At 37.5% G+C, this 23,761-nt stretch overlaps 1 protein-coding gene across 9 annotated transcripts in view; it reads right to left on the bottom strand.

The window, feature by feature from the left end:
• DNM3 (dynamin 3) overlaps positions 1–23,761 on the bottom strand; it is a 651,174-nt gene that overhangs the window by 33,688 nt on the left and 593,725 nt on the right. For all 9 annotated transcript variants that reach the window (XM_059875294.1, XM_059875295.1, XM_059875296.1 and 6 more), the window contains one exon: positions 6,880–7,044. In XM_059875294.1, coding sequence (XP_059731277.1) covers positions 6,880–7,044 — 165 coding nt within the window. The remainder of the gene's footprint in view (positions 1–6,879; positions 7,045–23,761) is intronic.

Here is a 23,761-nt window from a genome sequence, read left to right as displayed (position 1 = left end):
CTGTTTGGCTATGAGGGGCAAGGAAGAAAGGAACAAAGACCCTTGAAGCATTGAAGTTTGGGTGAGTGGAAGTCAAGGAAAGTCAGGTTTAGAGAAAAGACAGTAAATTTGGCTTAAGAACTGTTCTCCTCCTTGAAGATTTATTTACTGCTAAACACACTTGCAGGTGCCCAAGGAGTCATACACATTTGCACAAATCTTCCACTGTGAGGTGTGTAAGTACTTGGAGAGATGGTGCAACTCCAAACTCAAAACCAGACAAGTTTCCTGGCATTGACCATCAGTTAGGTTAAGCTCTTTTGAAGCTTTACATCTTCCTGGAGTATCACTTAGAATCTATTAAACACAATTTAAAAGAAGGTCCTTCCAAGAATAGATTTAAAGCAGATCTGAATTAAGAAGCAACTGTCAAACAAACCATGAAATAAAATAATAAGAGCCTGCTTCGGCATTCTGATCAAAGATCTGCCTTGAATCAACTCTTCCACATCAAAATGTTACACATTAAAACCTGCCTACTACCCAATAGATTTAGCAATGTCCTGAAATAATATGAATGATTTTTAGCATAAGAGAAAGTGGCAATATAGTACAGTGGTTAAGGGCATATTCTTTGGAATGAGACAGCTCAAAATTTGAGTCCTACAGGACTTCCCTGCTGGGCCAGTGGTTAAGACACCATGCTTCCAATGTAGGGGTACAGGTTCGATCACTGGTTGGGGAACTAAGATCCCACAAGCCACGTGTCACAGTCCAAAAATGAATTTGAGTCCTAGCTCTAACATTTATTGTTCTTGGACAAAAAACTTAACATTTTTGAGTTTCAGATTCCTGATCTGCAAAATGAGGTTAAAGGTAGGAGCTGCCTCAAGAGTTGGTATAAGAAAAAAAAAAAAAAAAAAAGAGTTGGTGCAAGGATTCAGTGAAACAGTGAATATATATTGCCTAGCATGATGCCAGGGCTTTCCTGGTGGCCCAGATGGTAAAGAATCTGCTTGCAATGAGAGAGACCTGGTTTCGATCCCGTGGTCAGGAAGATCCCCTGGAGAAGGGAATGGCTATCTGCTCAAGTATTCTTGCCTGGAGAATTCCATGGACAGAGGAGCCTGGTAGGCTTGATGCCTAGCATTTAGGCAGTGCTCCATCAACAAAAGCTATCTTTTTATAGTATAAGGTCTAAATTGGGATTAGGTATGTAGAGATAGGCAGCTAGGGCAATAGTGCCAGCATCAAGTGACACAGTTCACGTAGAGCGAAGTTAACATTTATTTTGCACGTAAGAAAATTTAAAACTCTTCTCCTCCTGCTAGCCTCACTTTGTAATGCTATAACTGGAACAAAGGTAGGGGGGACTTTGGGGAGTTTCCAGACACTTCAGGGACTTTCTGAGCAGTTTGTATGTCAATGTTACAAATATTTAAATCAAGGATTCTGCACAATTGGAGGCCAAGTGGATCCCTTTTAAATGATAGCATTGAGAAAATACCTTACAGAACATGACCTAAACTAATTATACTTGGATGTGAGATTTGAAAGAAGCTTTACGGCTTTAATTATAACACCTTATAACCTATACATCTTTGTGAGGTTCACCAAAAAATTCTCACGCACAAAGCCTCATTCCAGTTCAAACTCCACAGGCTAGATAAACAGGCATTACTGCGCCATGTCGTTCTGCTCAGTGTAAAGGAATGTGAGGTCATTAAAAACGTTCCACATGTTTTCCTCTCTTTCTGACTTTAACCCTTCTCTAGCAATCTGCAGTATTTTTGAATCTTTAACTTTCTTCTTTGTCTTTATTACTAAAACCATTTAAAGCCTTCACAATTAGAAGAGATATTTATAGAATTTTCATACAATTCAGTTACTTAGAAGACCATTTCCTTAAAACCTTTTTGTTTCGAGACAGGAGGGGCCACAGAATGGCACAGTGATAAGTTTCATTCACATGAATATACCTATAAAAACGTAATTAAGAAATTTAATTGTGTTCAGCTTTAGAGAGGGGCTTGGTTAGAATATATAGATTCCTTGGGATCTCACAATTCTCTAATTTCTACTTAAGACTGCTTTCCATTTCCCAGGATTTCATTTTGGTAAAGACCAACCAAGTTTTCCTTTGAAAAGGAATATCCTTTGACTCACAAAGGTTGAGCAAAGAAGATGGGCAGAAAAAAGTACATACCGTATAATTCCAAAGTTCAAGTACGGCAGAACTAATCTATGATGTAAAGCAGGAGAGTTACCTTTGGTGGTGAGTGATGGTGGGGGGTGGAGGGGAGCAAAAGTGGGGCTTGTGAGGCTTCTGGGTCTTAGTTGGGATCTGTTTCTTGAGCAGGATACAGAATTCTTGACTGGTGGAAATAAATTAGTGCTCTGGTATTTAAGATGTTCTTTCCCTTCAAATAATGAACATTTAAAATAACACTCTACTTCATACACATTAAAGTTACAATAAGTTGTGGAACTAGGGCACATGTTACTAATTTTCCACCAAAGGGCCACTGGCCAAGGAGAGTGAAAGTAGACCTCCAGGGGTCCAGGGGCACAGGCTCCAAGTGTGAAATGCCTCCAGGTTTCATATTTGGTTCTTAAAATGTTTCATAAAACTTTACATTCTATTTTGTATTAGCTGGGTTTGTTTGACTACAAGGAACAATGTTTTAAATTACTTACTAGTTAAGATTCAAAACATTGTTTCTCGTATTCAAACAAACCCTAATCAAATTTTCAAGTAAAATGAACCCTCTGGGAAGACAGCCTATGTATATGCTATGGGGATCAGAGCCCACCCCCCTGGTTTGAGAAGACTAACAATGTTCTGAACCTTGCCATATGCACTGTCTGGTGGTGGACTGGAGAGAATATCAGACCATGAATGAGAAGACGTGGAGGTGGATTTTAGTCATGATCCTGCCACCGCCAGCTGTGTGATCTTGGGCAAGTCACTTAGCCTCTTGGGGCCTCAACTTCTTCATTTGAAACGGAACAAAATCATGAGTACCCAACAGGTGGCTGTCCTATGGGTTCAAACACAAACTGATGTGCTGCTTTGCCACTGACACTTTTCAAATAAAGCTGGATTCACTTTCTTGATTCTCTAATCGAGAACTTCTGGTAGTGTGAGCTAGAAGAAGAGGCCATCGAGATGTGCTTGCTATGCGGTGTTATATGTGTGTTTTCTTTAAAGTCTCAAACAAAACTCTGTCGCTTTGCCTGTAGCCTGTCCGGAAAAACCGCCTGTCATAAACTTGCTATTTCTTTGTGCCGCTGTTACCTGGTATGTTTAAGCAATGAAACAGCTGCTGCATTTCAATAGACAAAGGCTTACAGTATGTCTGAGGCGAGGCATTTATTGCTGGCTTTAAACTTCTTAAACAATTCCATATGGAGACTTGAGTGGCAGAACACTTAATGTAAACTTTCAAAGGAAACTGCCCACCAAATTCTGAACTTTATGAAAGTTGGCTGAAACATATTCGTTTTCAGAAGGCAGAGTAGCCATTCCCATTTCAGAGAGGAAAGGCCACAGCCTGGCTTTCAATAGTGATAGTTAACAAATAGAGGACCCGGTTTTAGGCATTTATCAGTTCTGCAGGAACAACTGGCTTTTTCATCCACAACCATTTTTAGAAATAGCGGGGTTAAGGAGATGGAATTCAGAATGAGGAGTCAAAGTATTTAGTTTTCTTGTTATGATTTTAAGATTAATTCTTTCACTTGAAGATCTCTTCACTTTAAGTTTAAAAAAAAAAAATCAACACATATGTATGACACAGTACTGGGTATTCAGTGTGTTTCTGTTCCTTGTACTCAAAAGGGTGCTTTTGGAATGAACAAAAAGGGATCAGACGTTCTGTACCATAAGATGTCATGAGAATATATTTTTTTTAAAAGGGATTTGTATTTTTACATATACATAATTATACATATAAATTTATATTATACACACACACATATATAAAACTATATACTTTCATTTTTGTTTTTCAGTCATTAAGTCATGTCCAACTCTTTGCGACCCCATGGACTGTAGAACACCAGGCTCCACTGGGCTCTCCAGGCAAGAATATTGGAGTGGGTTGCCATTTCCTTCTCTAGGGGATCTTCCCAGACCAGGGATTGAACCTGCATTTCCTGCATTGGCATGTAGATTCTTTACCACTCAGCCACCAGGGAAGCTCTATATACTTTTACATATATGGTAAAAATGTGGATAAAATAATATCCAAAGGAAAGCAATCATCCTAGATGTATAAAACTATTTTCTGGTAGATATAAAATATTATATTCAAACAAAGATAGCCATAATGTCATAAGAATCCAGCATTACATAATGTTTTTACTTTCTCCACATTCCTATCAATCTCTACCTCAAGGTTTGACCTTGGAGATCAAGTCTTAATTGAAGTGTTCTTTCTCATGACTCTTATGTGAGGTCTCCTTGAGGACAATTAGCAGAACTTCACTTCAATGGATAATACCTTTAGGTAGGGGTTTTGCCATCTCATAAAGCAAGTGAGTGGTGAGGGGTAAGGGCAATTATCCTCATGTTTCTTTGTGTGTGTGTGTTTCTTGAGAAGGTGAAAGTAGGATAGATCTGCAATCAGTTTTTTTTTCCCCCTTTTGACTAATTTATGTCAAGCCACTCCTCACAGCTATAGACAGGAAGTGCTATTTCCTGTGCTGATGATTTAATATAGTGCAGAGCAGAGCAGCGTTTGAACTGATGGCAGCACTAATGACTCTAGGTAAAACAGGGAAAAGATAAATGATTCTTAATCAGGAAAATGTTTAAATAAGCAAGTGCCTGGATTCCACAGCAAAACAACCTGAACTCATTTAAGTGAAGTTAAGAGGGTAATTTGAAAAATACACAGACTATTTGTTTAGTACTTTATATTTTTCAAAATGGCATAGAGTCACATTTATTATGTTCTCTGACAATTCTGGGGGGCAGCTCAGGGTTCCTAGTGTAGTCTTAGAAGTGACTGACTTCAGTCTAGAGGGGCCAAATGATTTGCTTCAGGTCACACAGCAGGCCATTGACTAAGCTTAAGTATATAATTTATAGTTTCCAATACATTTCCAATACATTGCTTACCTGCTGCTGATACTTCAAAGCATTCTGCTCACCTTGTTTGAATAAATGAAATGTGTATGAAAATAAAGTGAGTTAGAAACAAGATTGCTCATGTGACTGGGGTCTTCAAGTCAAGGAACTCATACATCATGAACAACAAACTGTCAAACTTAGAATTTTGAAAGGAATCTTAATATATGGATAATGGTTATTTCAATTCTTTAGTAGGCAGCCATATTAGTTTCTTACAACTATACTTTTCATTGTATTGATACTTCCATATATACTATCTTGGGGAACAAATAACTAATCCAGATACCTTTTTATGATTCATATTTTATATATGGAGGAAATAGACACAAAGGATTGTTTTAGGTTAAATCTAGACAGTGTATTAAAAAGCAGAGATATCACTTTCCAACAAAGGTCTGTATAGTCAAAGCTACTGTTTTTCCAGTAGTCATGTACTGATGTGAGAGCTGGACCATAAAAAGGGTGAGTGCTGAAGAACTGATGCTTTTGAACCGTGGTGCTGGAGAAGACTCTTGAGAGTTCCTTGGATAGCAAGATCAAACCAGTCAATCCTAAAGGATATCAACCCTGAATATTCATTGGAAGGACTGATGCTGAAACAAGCTCCAATACTTTGGCCACCTGATACGAACAGCCGAGTCATTGAAAAAGACTCTGATGATGGGAAAGATTGAGGGCAGAAGGGAAGGGGGCAACAGGGGTTGAGACAGTTGGATGGTATCATCGATTCAACAGACATGAGTAAGCAACCTCAGGGAGAGAGTGAAGGACAGGGAAGCCTGGTGTGCTATAGTCCATGGGGTCACAAAGAGCAGGACATGACTGAGCGACTGAACAACAACAGAGTTTGTAACAGAACCAAGTATAGAATCCAGGTTTCTCCTGAATTCTAGGGTGGGGCTCTTTTGTACTTTACCATCTAATTTTTGTTACAAGCAAATGCTAATAATATATTATTGATTTAAATAAAAATGTGTCCTTAGAAGATAATAAAGAATAAAATTGGTGTTGTATTTTTCAAGAATCAGAAAAGCCTGCTATAAAACACCCCATTATAGCCTATCTTATCTAAAAGATAAGTTCTCAAATAAAGCGGTATTATTTATAGTTTAGCAAAGTAGCGACCAAAAGAACCAAACCAGACCATGTAATTTAAGTATCATTTCCTGACTGCTGTAAAGATAACCATGAAAAGGGAAAGATTCTATGAAATATAGATCAATTACTTTGAGATCCTTGGTTCTATCATCTTACCTTAGAAAAGAAAAAGAAACTCATTTTGTATCCATGGTGATAGGGCAAAAAGCCCTTTGCTAGGTTAAAATAGTATTCTATAATTTTTAGAAGGTGAGAAGAACCATATTACCGTATTCTGTATGAATATGTAGAAAAGAATAGATATCTTTTGCTTTTAATTTCAAAGTCTAGAAGCCAGGGTATCTGGTTTTATTCCTGGCTTTGCAACTAATTTATTCCTTGACTATAGTATTTTTTCTCTGCTTTATCATGAGCAAATTCACACCCTTCTAGAGGAGACAGCCAATAGGAAATACCACTTTACTGTAGCTAGAAGTAATTTATGTTTTCTTTCCTAAGTTCCCTTCCACTCAGTCAATTACCACTTGTAATGGAAAATGATAAGCCTGGGTAATAGGTGTTTTGACCATCCAGAAAATATCACAAAGAAGCTGAAGAGAGTGTGAGCAATTTCCACGCTAGTATGGGATTAGAAGTTAAAAATGAGACAGCTGATAAACACTTACATTATTGATCATAAGGTGCATTATTGTTTTTGGGATTAGGTCTCGGATACATTTGTTGATAATAGACATATAGGAGTCTACAAGGTTGCGAATGGTCTCCACTTGTCTCTCCAACTGTGGGTCCATAGAAAAGTTTTCTGCTTGGCCATTCTCATCATTTTCAGTCTAACAGAAAGGAAAGAAAAACAAGGATTATTTCACATTGATTCAGAAGAAAAAAAAATACCAGACATTATCATATGATTGACTTCTGTTTACTGAATTTGAAGTTGTACTACCAGATGGTAACATCTTTATCTTATCAAACAGCCATTTATTCTGAAAAGAGATCAGAACCACGCAGTTATTATTCTACCTTTAGCCGGCCACAATCAAGGAAAAGCAAAATACTGGGATTCTGAATGAATGTTTAGACAGACAATCAGATAAACAGTGCACCTAACAATGTACCTCTAGAGAACAATGTAATCTTAAGTCATTTTCAAGTTGGCCAAAGAACTGAATCCAAGTATCTGATGCAGATGTAAACCTCTGGGAGGGGTCTCCAGGGATTCTATAGATTAGAAATAACCTTGGTGGTGTTCTGGAACTCCTAGGTCTGCTCTGGAATGGATCAGCACTTGGATCAGTCCAGATTTAAAACTAAATCTCCTAGGCCTGGCCTGGAGCCAAAATAAGAGATACAGGGAATAATGCATTTTTCCATGCACTTGCTGGAATTTGTTCTATAAATTCATGCTTCTGTCATCACTACTAAAGGCTGGCTCCACTGTGAAAAACTTAGAGTTTTAACTTCCAACTTGTTATTCTTTGAATAAAACAGAATACATCCAAACACAAAGCATTTATTTGTGCAACATGAGAGAAGCATCTGTTTTCTATACTCTGCAACTTGAGTTAATTAATTTTGGCTTATCCACCAGAGGCTGGGCTGGGCATCTTCATCATTAAGGGCTGACCTGTTGGCTTGGCATTGAAATCAATTTAGAATAAATGGTCTCCATTTCAAGTCAGGTTGAACCATCTAAGCCCCAGAACATGATACAAATACTGTTAGTGGTCTGGCTGCTTTCTAGCATTTGGAAAGATTTAATTACTAATGCAAAAAAAGAGGGGGATATAATTTATTGCTTCCAATGTGGACATGAAGTAATTTTCTTTGGAAATGTACCTACTTTGATCTGCCAGGTTTTTAATCATCCAATCAGTTCTTGTCAAAGCACTGTGCTGAATTGCTTAAATGGATCTATAAATAAGTGTTAACTTTGGATCAATACGTATGTGTGAAAGGCATATTTGTAGGCCACAAGATCAACAATAACAAAGATAGAAATTAGTTCTAAACATTTATATAGGCTTCTGTTGCTTTTCTAACACCTTACAAATATTAAAATAATATGTGCTAACTCTAAAACACAACAGTTACTTTCCAAACCTGAGTCGAGTCACATACTTCATGATGACAACTGGAGGACATTTCTGAGGCATCTTACTGCTGCTGCAGCAAGAGAGGGGATTAGATGTCAATAATGACAGTTGTTTCCCTATGCCTATACCATTTCTTTTTAAATGGTCTTTGGTCACTGAAAGAAGTAAATCAGGTAGTTCCTTACTTTCATCATTAATTTGTAATATACGCACAATAGGATTTGGGATAAATAGGTAACTAGGGTGATAAAGTGGTAAAGTGATAGAGGGAAGATCAGCAAAGGCAGTGAAACAAACTCCCCAGGGCATTAAAAACTACTGAAGACTGTGTGCCACACTAAGCTTAAATTCTAAGAATCAGTGGTAACTGCAATGTTGTCTTAAGGGCATCGTATTTGAAAGTAAAAATTTAGGTTTAAACTCAGGCTTTATTAGGTACGGTTGTGTGGCCACACCTCACTTATTTAATGTAACTGAAACTCAGCTTCCCCATCTTTAAAATGGGGATAAATGAGATAATGCATATGAAGTAACGTAGCTAAGGGCCTTGTGGCTTCTCATTAATGTTAGTTTCTTTCTTTCCTTTCTGAATATTCATGGAATGAGTTAGAGAGCTGCTAGGTTCTCAACACACATTATGAAAATTTAAGCTGAAAAATTTGAGCACAAGACATTTTCAATTCAAATAATATAAAAATAGCAAACTACTATTTTTAAATCTCCATGTTTTCTACAAGCTAGTCTCTTTCCCTGGAATCCCCTCCTTCCATCTGTGAAGACCTTTTATCTTTTAAAAGTCAGCTTCACCATCACCTCTTCTAGACAAACTCCCAGTGGCCCTCAGACCCACCGTCACTCCCTGCACAGTACTTCATCTGTGTCTTGTACTACCATCTATGATTTATATTCAGCCTAGGTATGCTTCTCCCACTATTAGACTCCAGGGTCTTGTTTAATTCTCCCTTCTCATCAGCTAGCACAAAGCTTGATGTACCAGAGAAAGAGAAGGAGGAGGAGTTGATACTAAAAAGGCTTTGCCTAAATCAAGGAGGCTGCCTCAGTACATTTTAGGATCTCTAAGAGTGCCTATTTGTTACAAAATTGGAGATGAGAGAAATCCCAAGTTGATGAATTAGGATCCACTACTACTTAATCATAGTGAAAGTGAAAGTAGTAGTTGCTGCGTCCCCTCTGACTCTTTGCGAACCCATGGACTGTAGCCCACCAGGCTCCTCCGCCCATGGGATTCTCTAGGCAAGAATACTGGATTAGGTTGTCATTCCTTTCTCCAGGGGATCTTCCTGACCCAGGGATCAAACCCAGGTCTCCTGCATTGCAGACAGATTCTTTACCATCTGAGTCACCAGGGAAGCCCTGATTATAGTGAGGATGATAAAATGACGATGAAATCCTGTATGTATCAAGTGAAAATACATGACCTACAGCTTTCTGAGGAAAACACCTTTTACGTAAAGCAATATATATCTCCATAATAGATAAAATGCATTTTATTTCGTCTCTCTGACCTGAAACATACTGGGATTTTGCTGTCGTATTTAACAAAAGGGGATGATGGCATTTTAGCATCAACATACTTTCTCTGCCAGGAACATGTTTGAGCACTTTCTGTGTTCTAGGTACTGTGCTAAACACTTTACGTAGATGATCCACACCACAGCCTTAGGAGGTGGGTACCTGTTATCATCAACCTAAGAGCGTGCTGAGGCTCTGAGAGCTGAAATGTTCAACAAATATAAGGTGAATATAATGTGAGGGGCTACGATGGTAGCTCAGCTGATAAAGAATCTGCCTGCAATGCAGGAGACCCCAGTTCGATTCCCGGGTCAGGAAGATCCCCTGGAGAAGGGATAGGCTAGCCACTCCAGTATTCTTGGGCTTCCCTGGTGGCTCAGTCGGTAAAGAATCCACCTGCAATGTGGGAGACCTGGGTTTGATCCTTGGATACAATGTGAAGCCAATTTCTATTTTTTTTTTAGGTATAAAAAAAAATAAGAACTATTATGAAAAGGGGAAAAACCCATAATTTGTCAAATCAGTTTCACAGATAAAATAATAAATGTAAAAAGAGTTTCTAGGAAAAGATGACATTTAAATACTTATATTTGTAAAAATAAAAAATATGATTGAGCCAAAAGAGAAAACCGGAATAAACAGTATTAATTAAAAGAACCTCTAGGAAAATGAAACACCAGGAAAATTATACCACCATTTCTATTTTCATATAGAAACACTAAATTTTCCCACTTTACCCTATACTTAACTTCTAGCCTTGCTTTAATTTCTGCATATCAAAATATGCAAAAGACATTGACTTTCACTTTTTGAAACCAGATGAAAGTAATAAGCAAAAAATTGGACTGAATAGAGAACACTGAACAGTTCAATTCTCAACATTAAAAAAAAGAAGAAACATTTCAGAATAACTAGTAAAATAATTAGAAATTCTCTTTAGGTTTTAGAAATCCTAGTAGATGTGTAGTTACATGTAAATCTTAACTACTCTGATAAGACCATGGGCATGATGGGGAGTCATAGAATTCAAGTTATGATTTTAGAAAGAGAGGAGTAATTGTCCCTTCTAATATGTCTAAGATGAATGGGGGAAATGTACATATGTAGAATTTTTTCTTTTAACCGAGTAACTGCAGAGAGCAAATGCTCCCTTAAGCAAATTCTCTATGATTCTCTTTTCTGTATGAATACTGTGTATGACTGTGTATTTTTTCTTTGTTTAAATTATAGGATTGCGATAGGATTCTTTGCAGTCTAAGCACTGAAGTGACAGCTGTTTATCATTATCCTCATCAAGGGAATGTAAAATAAAAATAGTAATTTGTCTCTGATCTTTGAGGCAAAAAAAGAATGGTCTGCAAACATTTAACCTTTTATGTGCAGGTTCATTGATGCTGTTTACAAAATGTGAATAATATTGTGAAAACCAGCTTTCCTTTTGAAAAATAACAATGGACAGGCCTTCCTATTGTAATTTTTTTTCTAAATAGCTTTTGAGAAATCTAATGCAATTTAAATAATCAAAAATAACAACTTAGAATTGCTTGTAAAAATTAATATTATTTACACAGTATTCAAGAAATAGGCTGCTGTATAAAATTTTAATTTAAATGCTTTTTCCTAAAAACTTGAATGGAGAAGGGAATGGCAATCCACTCCAGTATTCTTGCCTGGGGAATTCCATAGACAGAGAAACCTGGCGGGTTACAGTTCATGGGGTCGCAAAGAGTCGGACACGACTGAGCTACTAACACACAAAGACCTGAAACTTCAACAGGTCAAAGAATGAAGGAGCCAGATCAGAAATAATTCCTGCCATACCTCAAAGCATCCACTACAGAAAAACTCTGGGCTTTACCAAGATGTCTATTTTTCATGTTTTGTCTTTGTCTCCTTCCTTTCCTTAAAGCTCTTACTTATGTCATAAGCTTCTTTGAGGATCCTGAAACTATCTGAATAAGGCTGGTGACTGCACTCTTTGGGGGCTTCCCAGGTGGCGCTAATGGTAAAGAACTCACCTGCCAATGCAGGAGACATAGAGATGTGGGTTCAATCCCTGGGTTGGACAGATCCCCTGGAGGCAGGCATAGCAACCCACTCCAGTATTCTTGCCTGGAGAGTCTCCATGACAGAGGAGCCTGATGGACTACAATCCATAGAACCTCAAAGAGTTGGACATGAGTGAAGCGACTTAGCATACATGCACAGAACTGCACTCTTTAAAAGTGAAATAACAGAGATACAAAGTGTCCCGTCAGGAATATACACATAAACATACTACAGAGCTCAAGGGGGCTTTGCTGTGTCTCTTCTCACCAGTGGAGAACTTGGGGAGATAACCTCCAGATTTACACAACTGATTTTTTTCACATAACCAGCATCTTATTATTGTTATACAGTTCTCCACTACTGTAAACAAAGGGTGTGTGTGTGTTAGTTGCTCAGTCGTGTCTGACTCTTTGTGACCCCATGGACTGTAGCTCACCAGGCTCCTCTGTCCATGGGATTCTCCAGGCAAGAATACTGGAGTGGGTTGCCATTTCCTTTCAAACAAAGGGTAAAAAATATAATTTAACTTTTCTTAGTGAAGCAGGTCATCATTATGAAAATATGTTGCCATGGTAATGCTGCTTTGAATCTTCCAGCTCCACCTTATGGAGATTGTCTCAGTAAAAACCTTTCCCCACTCCCATTCACTTCTAATTTGCAGAGGCCAGAAAGGGAGGCAACCAAACTTTTAAAAAAAGACTGTGGGAGAAACATGCTTCAGGAAGTCTTTGAGGATAGTCGAGGCTGTGGTCTGTTATTTTGGGACAGGTATTTCACTATAAAGTCAATACAAATGTTTACGTAGTGCCTAATGTGGTCTGTGAGAGACATAAATGAAGCCTAAAACCACACACCTTGCTTGTAGCAGGGTAACACAGTGTCAGATGAATTAGTGAGTCAAAGGTGAGCTCAAGCACGGTGGGCTTCTGGGGAGTCTTTACTGATAGCAGCATTCGAGATGGACCTTCAGAGTTGGGTAAGATTTCAAAGGCAGGCCGAGAGAACATGCTCATTACTTTCCCCTAGTACTTAGCACAGGGCCCTAGTACTTACTTAGCACAGGGCCCTACATTTAACAGGAGCTTCGTAAATATTGTGGAATAAATGACGGAAAAAACTAACCAACCCAGGCCATTTCCTGAGGGATTGGATTTCTGTTTCTGAAGGAACCTGAGCGACTGAGCTTCAGATAACTGGGGTATTGTTATACAGCATGATCTCTTAGATTCCTACAAATGAGTTCAGCCTCTTATTTGCCTGGAAAGGGTAAACAGCTATCTGCATTGAGAATTGTATTTCAATTGATATAACGATTTTAACAGTCTGAAGATGTCTACAGATGTGAGCGGTATTTGTAGTCAGAACACTGGGAAGCAAAGGGGCATTAATTTGCACCTCCATTCTGTAAGAAATAGCCCTATTACAGGAGAAAACACTGAGCCTCACCTGATCCAGGGTACACAGGGGATAACCACTATGTTAGCAGGCAGGACCCAACTTTTTCTGATTCTGTTATTTTCCTTCCTTGACTCTTCTCCTTTACCTACTGTTAATTTTTTAGTCTCTCTATAGCTTTGTATCTCTTCATCTTATATAACATCATGATAAACATTATAAAACTATGTAAGATTAATATGAAATTAAACAGACATTGAGAAAACCTTTAGGGTTTTAAAGATAATTATTTGATTAACAACAACAACAAACCTATCTTAATTCTGATGTAGCTATATATCTTTTTTTTTTTTTTTAACTCTCATTTAGCTCAACAGCTGCCTAACAGTATATTTCTGTCCAGTGCCCTGTATGTCTGAAAGTGAAAGTGAAAGTCACTCAGTCCTGTCTGACTCATGGGGTCATGGACTGTATAGTCCATGGAATTCTCCAGGCCAGGATACTGGAGTGGGTAGCCTTTCCCTTCTCCAGGGGATCTTCCCAACCCAGGGATCAAACCCAGGTCTCCCGTATTGCAGGCATCAGGATTCTTTACCAGCTGAGCCACCAGGGAAGCCCAAGAATACTGAAGTGGGTGCAAGTGAAAGTTGCTTAGTCATGTCTGACTCTTTGCGACCCCATGGACTATACAGTCCATGAAACTCTCCAGACCAGAACACTGGAGTGGGTAGCCATTCCCTTGTCCAGGGGATCTTCCCAACCCAGGGATCAAACCTAGGTCTCCCACATTGCAGGCAGATTCTTTACTAGCTGAGCTACCAGGGAAGCCCATGAGGATTCTTAAAGAAATCTAAAAATTTACAAGCTCTGTGTTGAGGTACTCCTAGAAGTTATAATAATTCCAATCTAGGTTTTAATCTAAAGGCCTGTATTACTTTATATAACAGATAAGTTTATAAATATGAAAAATACAGATATATAAAATATATTACATATATAAATACATCAAATATTACTAAACAGTATTACTAAGAATTCTTTCTACAATTGGTAATATTTAGTTTTGGAAAATTTCAATCTTTATATACCAAGTTTACTTGCCATGAATAGCAACCTTTCATCCAAACAATAAACAGTCTAAACAGAACAATTTAAAAGGTTTCTTCAAAGATAACCATTCCCCTCACCATCATTTTTGGTTTTAGATTATTTTAGTAATTTCAAAAGGGACAAAGTTATTTTTCAATATTAAGTATTAGGATTAACTAACAATATTAACTGTTTAAAATTTAACTTTGTCATAAATAAAACCCTTTTACTAAAAGAACTGAAATGACAATCAACTGATACAAATTTCCTTTTTGATTAAAAAGTAATTACATATTTTTGGAATAGCAGAACAAGAACTAGAATATTTCCAAAGAGAAAAACCACCAGAACACAGGAACAGATAAAATAAAGGTAAACATAAAAACAATCTGTGAGGATTAATTTTGTTTGACAACTTCGCTGGACCATGGACTAGAATACCGATATTTGATACAAACGTTCTGAATATTTCTATGAAAGTGTTTTTGGATGAGATTAACATCTAAATTGGTGGACTTTCACTAAAGGAGATTGTCCTCTGTGATATGGGTGGGCCTTATCTAATCAGTTGAAGGCTTGAATAGGACAAAAAGACTGGCCTCCCTCAGCAGAGAATTCTCCAGCAGACTCTCTTTAGACTTCATCTGAAACACTGGCTCTTGTTTCTTCTACAACAGACTGCCTTCAGACTCAAATTGGATCACTGACTCATATAGAGAGACATATCGATATGTATAAAACATGCACATCCTATTGGTTCTGTTTTTCTGGAGAATGCTAATACACAGTCTCACTATAGATTATAAAACAGTATGTGATTCAGTGTTACATTGCTTAGTGAAATTAATAGGTGCTGTAGGAATTCAGAGAAGCAGAAGGTCAAGGAGGCTGTGATGGCAAATTACAATGGTCCCACTCAAATGATTTAACTGTACTTCTTAGCATTCTCTAAGTGAGAGGGAAATGAGTTAAAAAATAATCCATCTTCATCCTCTCTATTCTATCACAAGGTCGTGCCATCCCTCCTCTGTTGATAGACCAAATATGAATGTGGGAAGTCTCCTCTCCCCCACTCTCAGTTCTGGTGGTTAGATGGGACTGCATGGATCAGGCCAAGTACCCTGTCACCAATCTACCTATCTGGCCTGGCCTCTGTGATGACAGACAGCAATGTGACCAAGAAAAGCCAATCACTGCACATCTGTTAGAACTGTTAGAAGGAGAAGCTCCCTCTCAGTTAGGATGAGAGCTTCTTAAGATGTAAGCCTGAGGGCTAGCCTGCGTCAGAGTGAAGAGGGCTCAAACCTGCCAGCGAATGAAGTCAACACGGAGAACTGTATAGATGAAACATGGAGAGAGGCAGATATTTAAAGACATTATTGGAATGTCTGGATCTGGCTCTGACAGCTCTGTCTACCTCTGGACTGTGCAGTCATACCAGGCAGTAAAGGGTTTTGTTAGTTTTAAAAAGTTAATACACTTGAATTTAATTTGTTACCTATGTCCTAAAGAATCCAAGTGAAGAAAACATCCAGAGATAGTCATGATGTCCTCTCAGCCTAAAGTCTTTTTCTTCCACCTCCACATACTCATCCTTCAAGGTTTAGTGCAAATGCAACACATCTTTGAATGCTGCCTCTAAAACACAACACCCTCTGAACATTCAGTTTAGACGTTTGATCCTTTGTCTTATATCTTAGTTAGGTATGTAAATGTTGACTTCCCTAACCAAAATGAAAGTTTCTTGAAGGTAAGGATCATAATAGTTGATGGCAAATATGCAGTTAATCTCAACAAAAAGGTAAATGTTATAGGGCTAAAATGATGCTAAGAAAATTCTTAGAGGACACCATTACTACACTGATGCATTCTTATTACATTAGTACACATACTAGTTAGTGGGCTATATTTTTTCTTTTTTTCTTCAACCAAATTGGTAGACTAACTTCTACCATATAAAAATGTTTCTACGTTGAAAGTTATGATGAGAAAAAAATCTCACTAAATGACAATAAAATGTCAGGGGGTATTCAAACTGCTTTACATATACTAACCCATTTAATCCTACAGCAACCTTATGAAGTAGATACCATTATTTATTATGGTTACTATTTGAATTTTACAGTTGAAGAGTCTGAAAAGCAAACTCGTTTAAAGTCACTTAGTTAATAAGTGGTAGGGTGGGAATTCGATACAGGTATTTTGATTACAGGATGTACCCTCTTAACTGTTACATACTATGAGCTCTTCTCCATTCTTGACTAGGGTGGGGTTGATGCTCACCCCACCAGCAAAAGTGATATGAAAACACCTTGAAACAAAACATATGCTTCCAAATGCTGCTAGGATAGTCCGGTGAGAAATGCCTTGTAGACATAAAACAATTCTTCATGATGATCATGATGAAGGCTCTTCTTTGATTCAGAGTGATGCTTTTGCTGCTGCTAATTTTCTAAGATCACTATCATCACAAATGTTTCATACTCAAGTAACCAAACGTTATGATCACAAGAAAAATCCTAGTGGTATCATTTATAAGAAAATACCTGAAGACTAGGAACAAAAATGACCATTTCACAAGAGTAATTTATGCTTTGGGAATTCTATTATTCTCATCTAAAAATGCATAACTGCAGGGAAATTTCAAATTATTACTTCTATCATACAATTTGTTTAACAGATACTCTCATTAGAATCAGGGTATTAAGGGGTTATAAGGTCTATGCAATGAACACTGGGTCTCACACAGATTAGATGATGGACAAAAATATGAAAGAAAAAAAATAACTATTATAAAACAGAATTTGTTTGTTGTTCAGTCTTTCAAAAATGTTTACGTGGATGACTACTGATGCATTATAGTAAAGTTATTTAAGTCCTAGGGAGATCAGGGGTGATAAAATTCAAGTATTATGAAAACAGCATGGGAGGTCATAAGAGACTAACTATATAGTAAAATAACAGCATGGTACACAGTGGCTTTAATTTAGTTCTCTCTTATCTTAAAAGTTCAGTGTAAATAGAGTACTTGCTTTACATGCAAAAATATGTAAAAATAAACATAAAAGAATGCAATGGATTAGAAACACACAATGGTAAAATTCTTTAGGTAGAATCATTATGTCTTTCAAGAATATTGGAAAAAAAAAAACGAAGCCTTTAAAGAAGCACCTATAGTCAAGAGTTTTACATTTCTTCAAGGTCCACTGAACAGTGTAGCTGATAAAGTTGTCAATGGGATTCTACTGCAGAATTCTCAAAGGTCTCAAGACAACATTTTCAGCCATGGCACCCCACTCCAGTACTCTTGCCTGGAAAATCCCATGGACGGAGGAGCCTGGTAGGCTGCAGTCCATGGGGTCGCTAAGAGTCGGACACGACTGAGCAACTTCACTTTCACTTTTCACTTTCATGCATTGGAGAGGGAAATGCAACCCACTCCAGTGTTCTTGCCTGGAGAATCCCAGGGACGGGGGAGCCTGGTGGGCTGCCGTCTATGGGGTCGCACAGAGTCGGACACGACTGAAGTGACTTAGCATTAGCATACAGATGGTTTAGTGAATACACCTTGCCAACATCCTAGGGTCCCCAACAGCCTTACCAGATGATCCAGATAAAATATCTAAAAGATGCTTTAGGAAATTTAGATTATTTTCTGTTAATATGATTACCCACACCAATATTCTAACCTGGAGAATTCCATGGACTGTATAGTCCATGGGGTTGCAAAGAGCTGGACATGACTGAGTGACTTTCACTTTCATTTTTCATGTACCATCTCACTGCTCTTGCTCATTAACAATACCTCAGTTAAACTAAGTACTAAAAGTGAAATTAAATTGAAACTGAGAAATTTATTCAGAATTAAGACTTATTCTTACTCCTCCAACAGGTGATGGATACAGTGTCTTAACAATCCAAAGAAATAAAATATGTCATCCTATAGAGATAAAATGCAAGCCACATTTCTGTAGCCACATTAAAAGACACTATGACCAAGTGGGCTTTATCCCAGGGATGCAAGGATTCTTCAATATCTGCAAATCAATCAATGAAATACACCACATTAACAAATTGAAAAATAAAAACCATATGATTATCTCAATAGATGCAGAGAAAGCCTTTGACAAAATTCAACATCCATTTATGATAAAAACTCTCCAGAGAGCAGGAATAGAAGGAACATACCTCAACATAATAAAAGCTATATATGACAAACCCACAGCAAACATTATCCTCAATGGCGAAAAATTGAAAGCATTTCCTCTAAAGTCAGGAACAAGACAAGGGTGCCCACTTTCACCATTACTATTCAACATAGTTTTGGAAGTTTTGGCCACAGCAATCAGAGCAGAAAGAGAAATAAAAGGAATCCAAATTGGAAAAGAAGAAGTAAAACTCTCGCTGTTTGCAGATGACATGGTCCTCTACATAGAAAACCCTAAAATTACCTAGAAAATTACTAGAGCTAATCAATGAATATAGTAAAGTTGTAGGATATAAAATCAACACACAGAAATCCCTTGCGTTCCTATACACTAATAATGAGAAAACAGAAAGAGAAATTAAGGAAACAATTCCATTCACCATTGCAACGGAAAGAAAAAAATACTTAGGAATATATCTACCTAAAGAAACTAAAGACCTATATATAGAAAACTATAAAACACTGGTGAAAGAAATCAAAGAGGACACTAATAGATGGAGAAATATACCATGTTCATGGATCAGAAGAATCAATATAGTGAAAATGAGTATACTACCCAAAGCAATCTATAGATTCAATGCAATCCCTATCAAGCTACCAACGATATTCTTCACAGAGCTAGAACAAATAATTTCACAATTTGTATGGAAATACAAAAAACCTCGAATAGCCAAAGCTATCTTGAGAAAGAAAAATGGAACTGGAGGAATCAACCTACCTGACTTCAGGCTCTACTACAAAGCCACAGTCATCAAGACAGTATGGTACTGGCACAAAGACAGAAATATAGATCAATGGAAAAAAACAGAAAGCCCAGAGATAAATCCACGCACATATGGATACCTTATCTTTGACAAAGGAGGCAAGAATATACAATGGATTAAAAACCATCTCTTTAACAAGTGGTGCTGGGAAAACTGGTCAACCACTTGTAAAAGAATGAAACTAGAGCAGTTTCTAACACCATACACAAAAATAAACTCAAAATGGATTAAAGATCTAAACGTAAGACCAGAAACTATAAAACTCCTAGAGGAGAACATAGGCAAAACACTCTCCGACATACATCACAGCAGGATCCTCTATGACCCACCTCCCAGAATATTGGAAATAAAAGCAAAAATAAACAAATGGGACGTAATTAAACTTAAAACCTTCTGCACAACAAAGGAAACTATAAGCAAGGTGAAAAGACAGCCTTCAGAATGGGAGAAAATAATAGCAAATGAAGCGACTGACAAACAACTAATCTCAAAAATATACAAGCAACTCCTACAGCTCAATTCCAGAAAAATAAATGACCCAATCAAAAAATGGGCCAAAGATCTAAATAGACATTTCTCCAAAGAAGACATACAGATGGCTAACAAACACATGAAAAGATGCTCAACATCACTCATTATCAGAGAAATGCAAATCAAAACCACTATGAGGTACCATTTCACGCCAGTCAGAATGGCTGCCATCCAAAAGTCTACAAGCAATAAATGCTGGAAAGGGTGTGGAGAAAAGGGAACCCTCTTACACTGTTGGTGGGAATGCAAACTAGTACAGCCACTATGGAGAACAGTGTGGAGAGTCCTTAAAAAACTGGAAATAGAACTGCCTTATGATCCAGCAATCCCACTGCTGGGCATACACACCAAGGAAACCAGAATTGAAAGAGACACGTGTACCCCAATGTTCATCGCAGCACTGTTTATAATAGCCAGGACATGGAAGCAACCTAGATGCCCATCAGCAGATGAATGGATAAGAAAGCTGTGGTACATATACACAATGGAGTATTACTCAGCCATTAAAAAGAATACATTTGAATCAGTTCTAATGAGGTGGATGAAACTGGAGCCTATTATACAGAGTGAAGTAAGCCAGAAAGAAAAACACCAATACAGTATACTAACGCATATATATGGAATTTAGAAAGATGGTAACAATAAGCCTGTATACGAGACAGCAAAAGAGACACTGATGTATAGAACAGTCTTTTGGACTCTGTGGGAGAGGGAGAGGGTGGGATGATTTGGGAGAATGGCATTGAAATATGTATAATATCATATATGAAACGAGTTGCCAGTCCAGGTTCGATGCATGATACTGGATGCTTGGGGCTGGTGCACTGGGATGACCCAGAGGGATGGTATGGGGAGGGAGGAGGGAGGAAGGAGGAGGGTTTAGGATGGGGAACACATGTATACTTGTGGTGGATTCATTTTGATATTTGGCAAAACCAATACAATATTGTAAAGTTTAAAAATAAAATAAAATTAAAAAAAAATACAACTTCTATATGGCAAAAAAAAAAAAAAAAAGACACTAAAGCAAAACAAGTGAAGTGCATTTGAATAATGCTTTAATGAAATATATCCAAAATATTATCTTTTGACATATATTTATAGGCTAAGTTGTATCTGCCCCAAATTCCTTTGTCGAAGTCCTAACTCTCAAAACTGTATACAGAATGCGACTGCATTTGGAGAAAGCATCTTTAAAAAGACACTTAGGTTAAAATGAGACTTTCTAGGGCATGCCTTAAACTGATGTGACTGGTGTTCCTGTAAGGAGAGAAAATGAGGACATGGGCACACACAGAAGGAAGACCAGGTGATAACAGAGAGAAGATGGCTATCTATCTACAAGCCAGCAAGAAAGGCCTCAGATGGAATCAAGCCTGCTGACACACTGAACTCAGATTTCTATCTTCCAGAATTGTGAGAAAATAAATGTTTGTTGTTTAAGTCACCCGGTATCTGGCACTTTGCTATGGCAGCTCCAGCAAACTAGCACAGCACAAAAACATCATTAGATAGTTTACTTTCTTTCCTTTTTTTTTTTTTTGTATGAAGTCTTCAAAATCCAGTATGTATTTTACTCTTAGAGCATATTTCAATTTGGACTAGCCGCAGTTCAAGTGTTCAGTAACAATGGTGGTTACCTCACTGGACCGTGTAGACAGTGTGTTGTTATTGCTGTTAGTCACTAAGTTGTGTCCAACTTTTAATTTCTAAAAGATTAGGACTCCTTTTCAAAAACCATAACCATAGTACCATTGTCACCCCAAAATATTTCATAAGAATTGCTTAACATCAGTGACTACTTAAAAATATTTTTACTGGGGAAATTTTAAAAACATATAAGTAGAGAGAGTAGAGAGAATAATATAAATTAACCTGGGGGTACTCATTATTCAGCTTCAATAATTTACCACATGGGTATCCTTGTTTTCTCTCTCTTCCTCAGCTATTTTGAGGCAAACTCCAACATCATATAATTTTATCTGTATATATTTCAGTATGTATTCCGAAAAGAAAAGGACCCTTAACCAACATAACCAGTACTATTATCACTTCTAAAAATATTAATAATTTCTCAACATTATAAATATTCAGTGTTCAATGACATTTCCCCAACCGTCTTTGAAAAAATCTTTTTTCACTTTATGTGCTTGAATTGGAATCCTATAAGTCTATATACTGTGATTGGTGGATATGTCTCTTAGCTTCATCTCAATCTATAGACTTCTCTCTCTCTCGCTCTAGTTCCTTTGTTATCTGTTGTTGTATTTTTAAAAAAAATATAGGGACATCTGTCCTGTGGTTTCCATCCCACTCCCCAATCTGAATTTGGTAGACCAAATTCACCTGGATGTCATCTTTTTGGGATATGGACCATTTTTAAAGTATTCATTGAATCTAGTACAATATTGCTTCTGTTTTATGTTTTGGTTTTTTGAACATAAGGCATGTGGGATCTTAGCTCCCTAACCAGAGACTGAACCCACATCCCCTGTGTTGGAAGGCCAAGTCTTAACCACTGGATCACCAGGGAAGTCCCATCTTGATATCATTTAATGAGTTATTACAACCCCTGTATTTCATATAATTTAATATTTAGATTTAGAGGCTCTATGACTACCTTTTAACTGACTCTTTTTGAGTCAGAAAGAGACATCTACATCAAAACTGATATGCAGATTAGATACTAATGTTGTAGAGTGGAAAATGATCCCTTTTGTATACAGTGTAAAGACTGTTTCCTATTGTCCTTGCAGAGTCTTTCTTTGGTCTAGACCAGTTTATTGAAGGATAGATAATTACAACAATTAATTCATACTACATATTAAGCATAGAACATAGGATAAGAAATCTGCTAGATGCCCTGGCAGGTTGAAGGGAATAACACAACACAAGTTGTGCTCCTGAGAAGTCTACCATCTATTTGGGAAGGAGCTGATTAAAAGGCAGGGAACAATGTGTCATACTAACAGCATGTAAAAAGAGCTAAGCTGTATGGTAAAAAGCCTCTAAGGATAACTGGCTTTTGAAGAGAGGAGAGATTCCTGGAGTTTTCAGGAGCCAGATAAGTCTCTAGAAAGAAAGTATGTGAGACGTCACCTGGTTGTACTATGGTGTGCAGACATCAAGAAGGTAGGCAGGCAAGGGGAACAAAGGAAAGAGGTGGAAATTAGCTTGATGTGTTTGGGGAAATATTGGAGGGGTCATAGGGACAAACACATTGAGTGGAAGGAGAGCGGCTGAATTGTGAAATGAGTGGTCTGACTGTGGAAAACTAGAGTTAGACTAAAGAGATGAGATGTGATGTGGTGGGCATGCAATGTCACCAGAAAGAATGTGATCAAATGGTGCTTTAGGAAGATTATTATGGCAGCTGTTCGTAAGATGAATGAATTTAAGGAGGGTGAGACTGGAAATGGAGAGACCAATTATTGTCTATGGTAGTAGTATATATGAGGTAATGAAAGCCTGGATCAAATGAGTAGCTATAAAAATAGAGTAAGAGTGGCTCTTAAAGACATCCTTAAGAAAGGATACAAAATTGACTGAGATAAGTGTAAAATATCATAGTCAAATTTCCAGCATAGAAGACTAAAATGATGACTTCATTGACTGAGGTAAGTAATCTGAGGCAGGAAAACTGATTTTCATTGAGCAAATGAATTTATTTTTGAGCAAATTATGTTTGAGTAGATGCAAAAGATATATATGTGGATAACTTGAATCAGAGAATGAGTGTCCAGGTGAGAAGTCACAGCAGAAAATGTAGATTTAGAAATTTCTCATGCAGAGGTAGAAACTGGAACCATAAGAACAGAAAGCATGTTAAAATCTGTGTGTGCACAGAGAAATCCAGATTTACCTTTGTGTTTAGCAACGTGCCTGG

Source organism: Bos taurus, chromosome 16 (genome assembly GCF_002263795.3).
Source record: "Bos taurus isolate L1 Dominette 01449 registration number 42190680 breed Hereford chromosome 16, ARS-UCD2.0, whole genome shotgun sequence".
Taxonomy (NCBI): domain Eukaryota; kingdom Metazoa; phylum Chordata; class Mammalia; order Artiodactyla; family Bovidae; genus Bos; species Bos taurus.
Note: the sequence above shows the minus strand (reverse complement) of the source record. Positions and strands in the feature narration are given on the sequence as shown.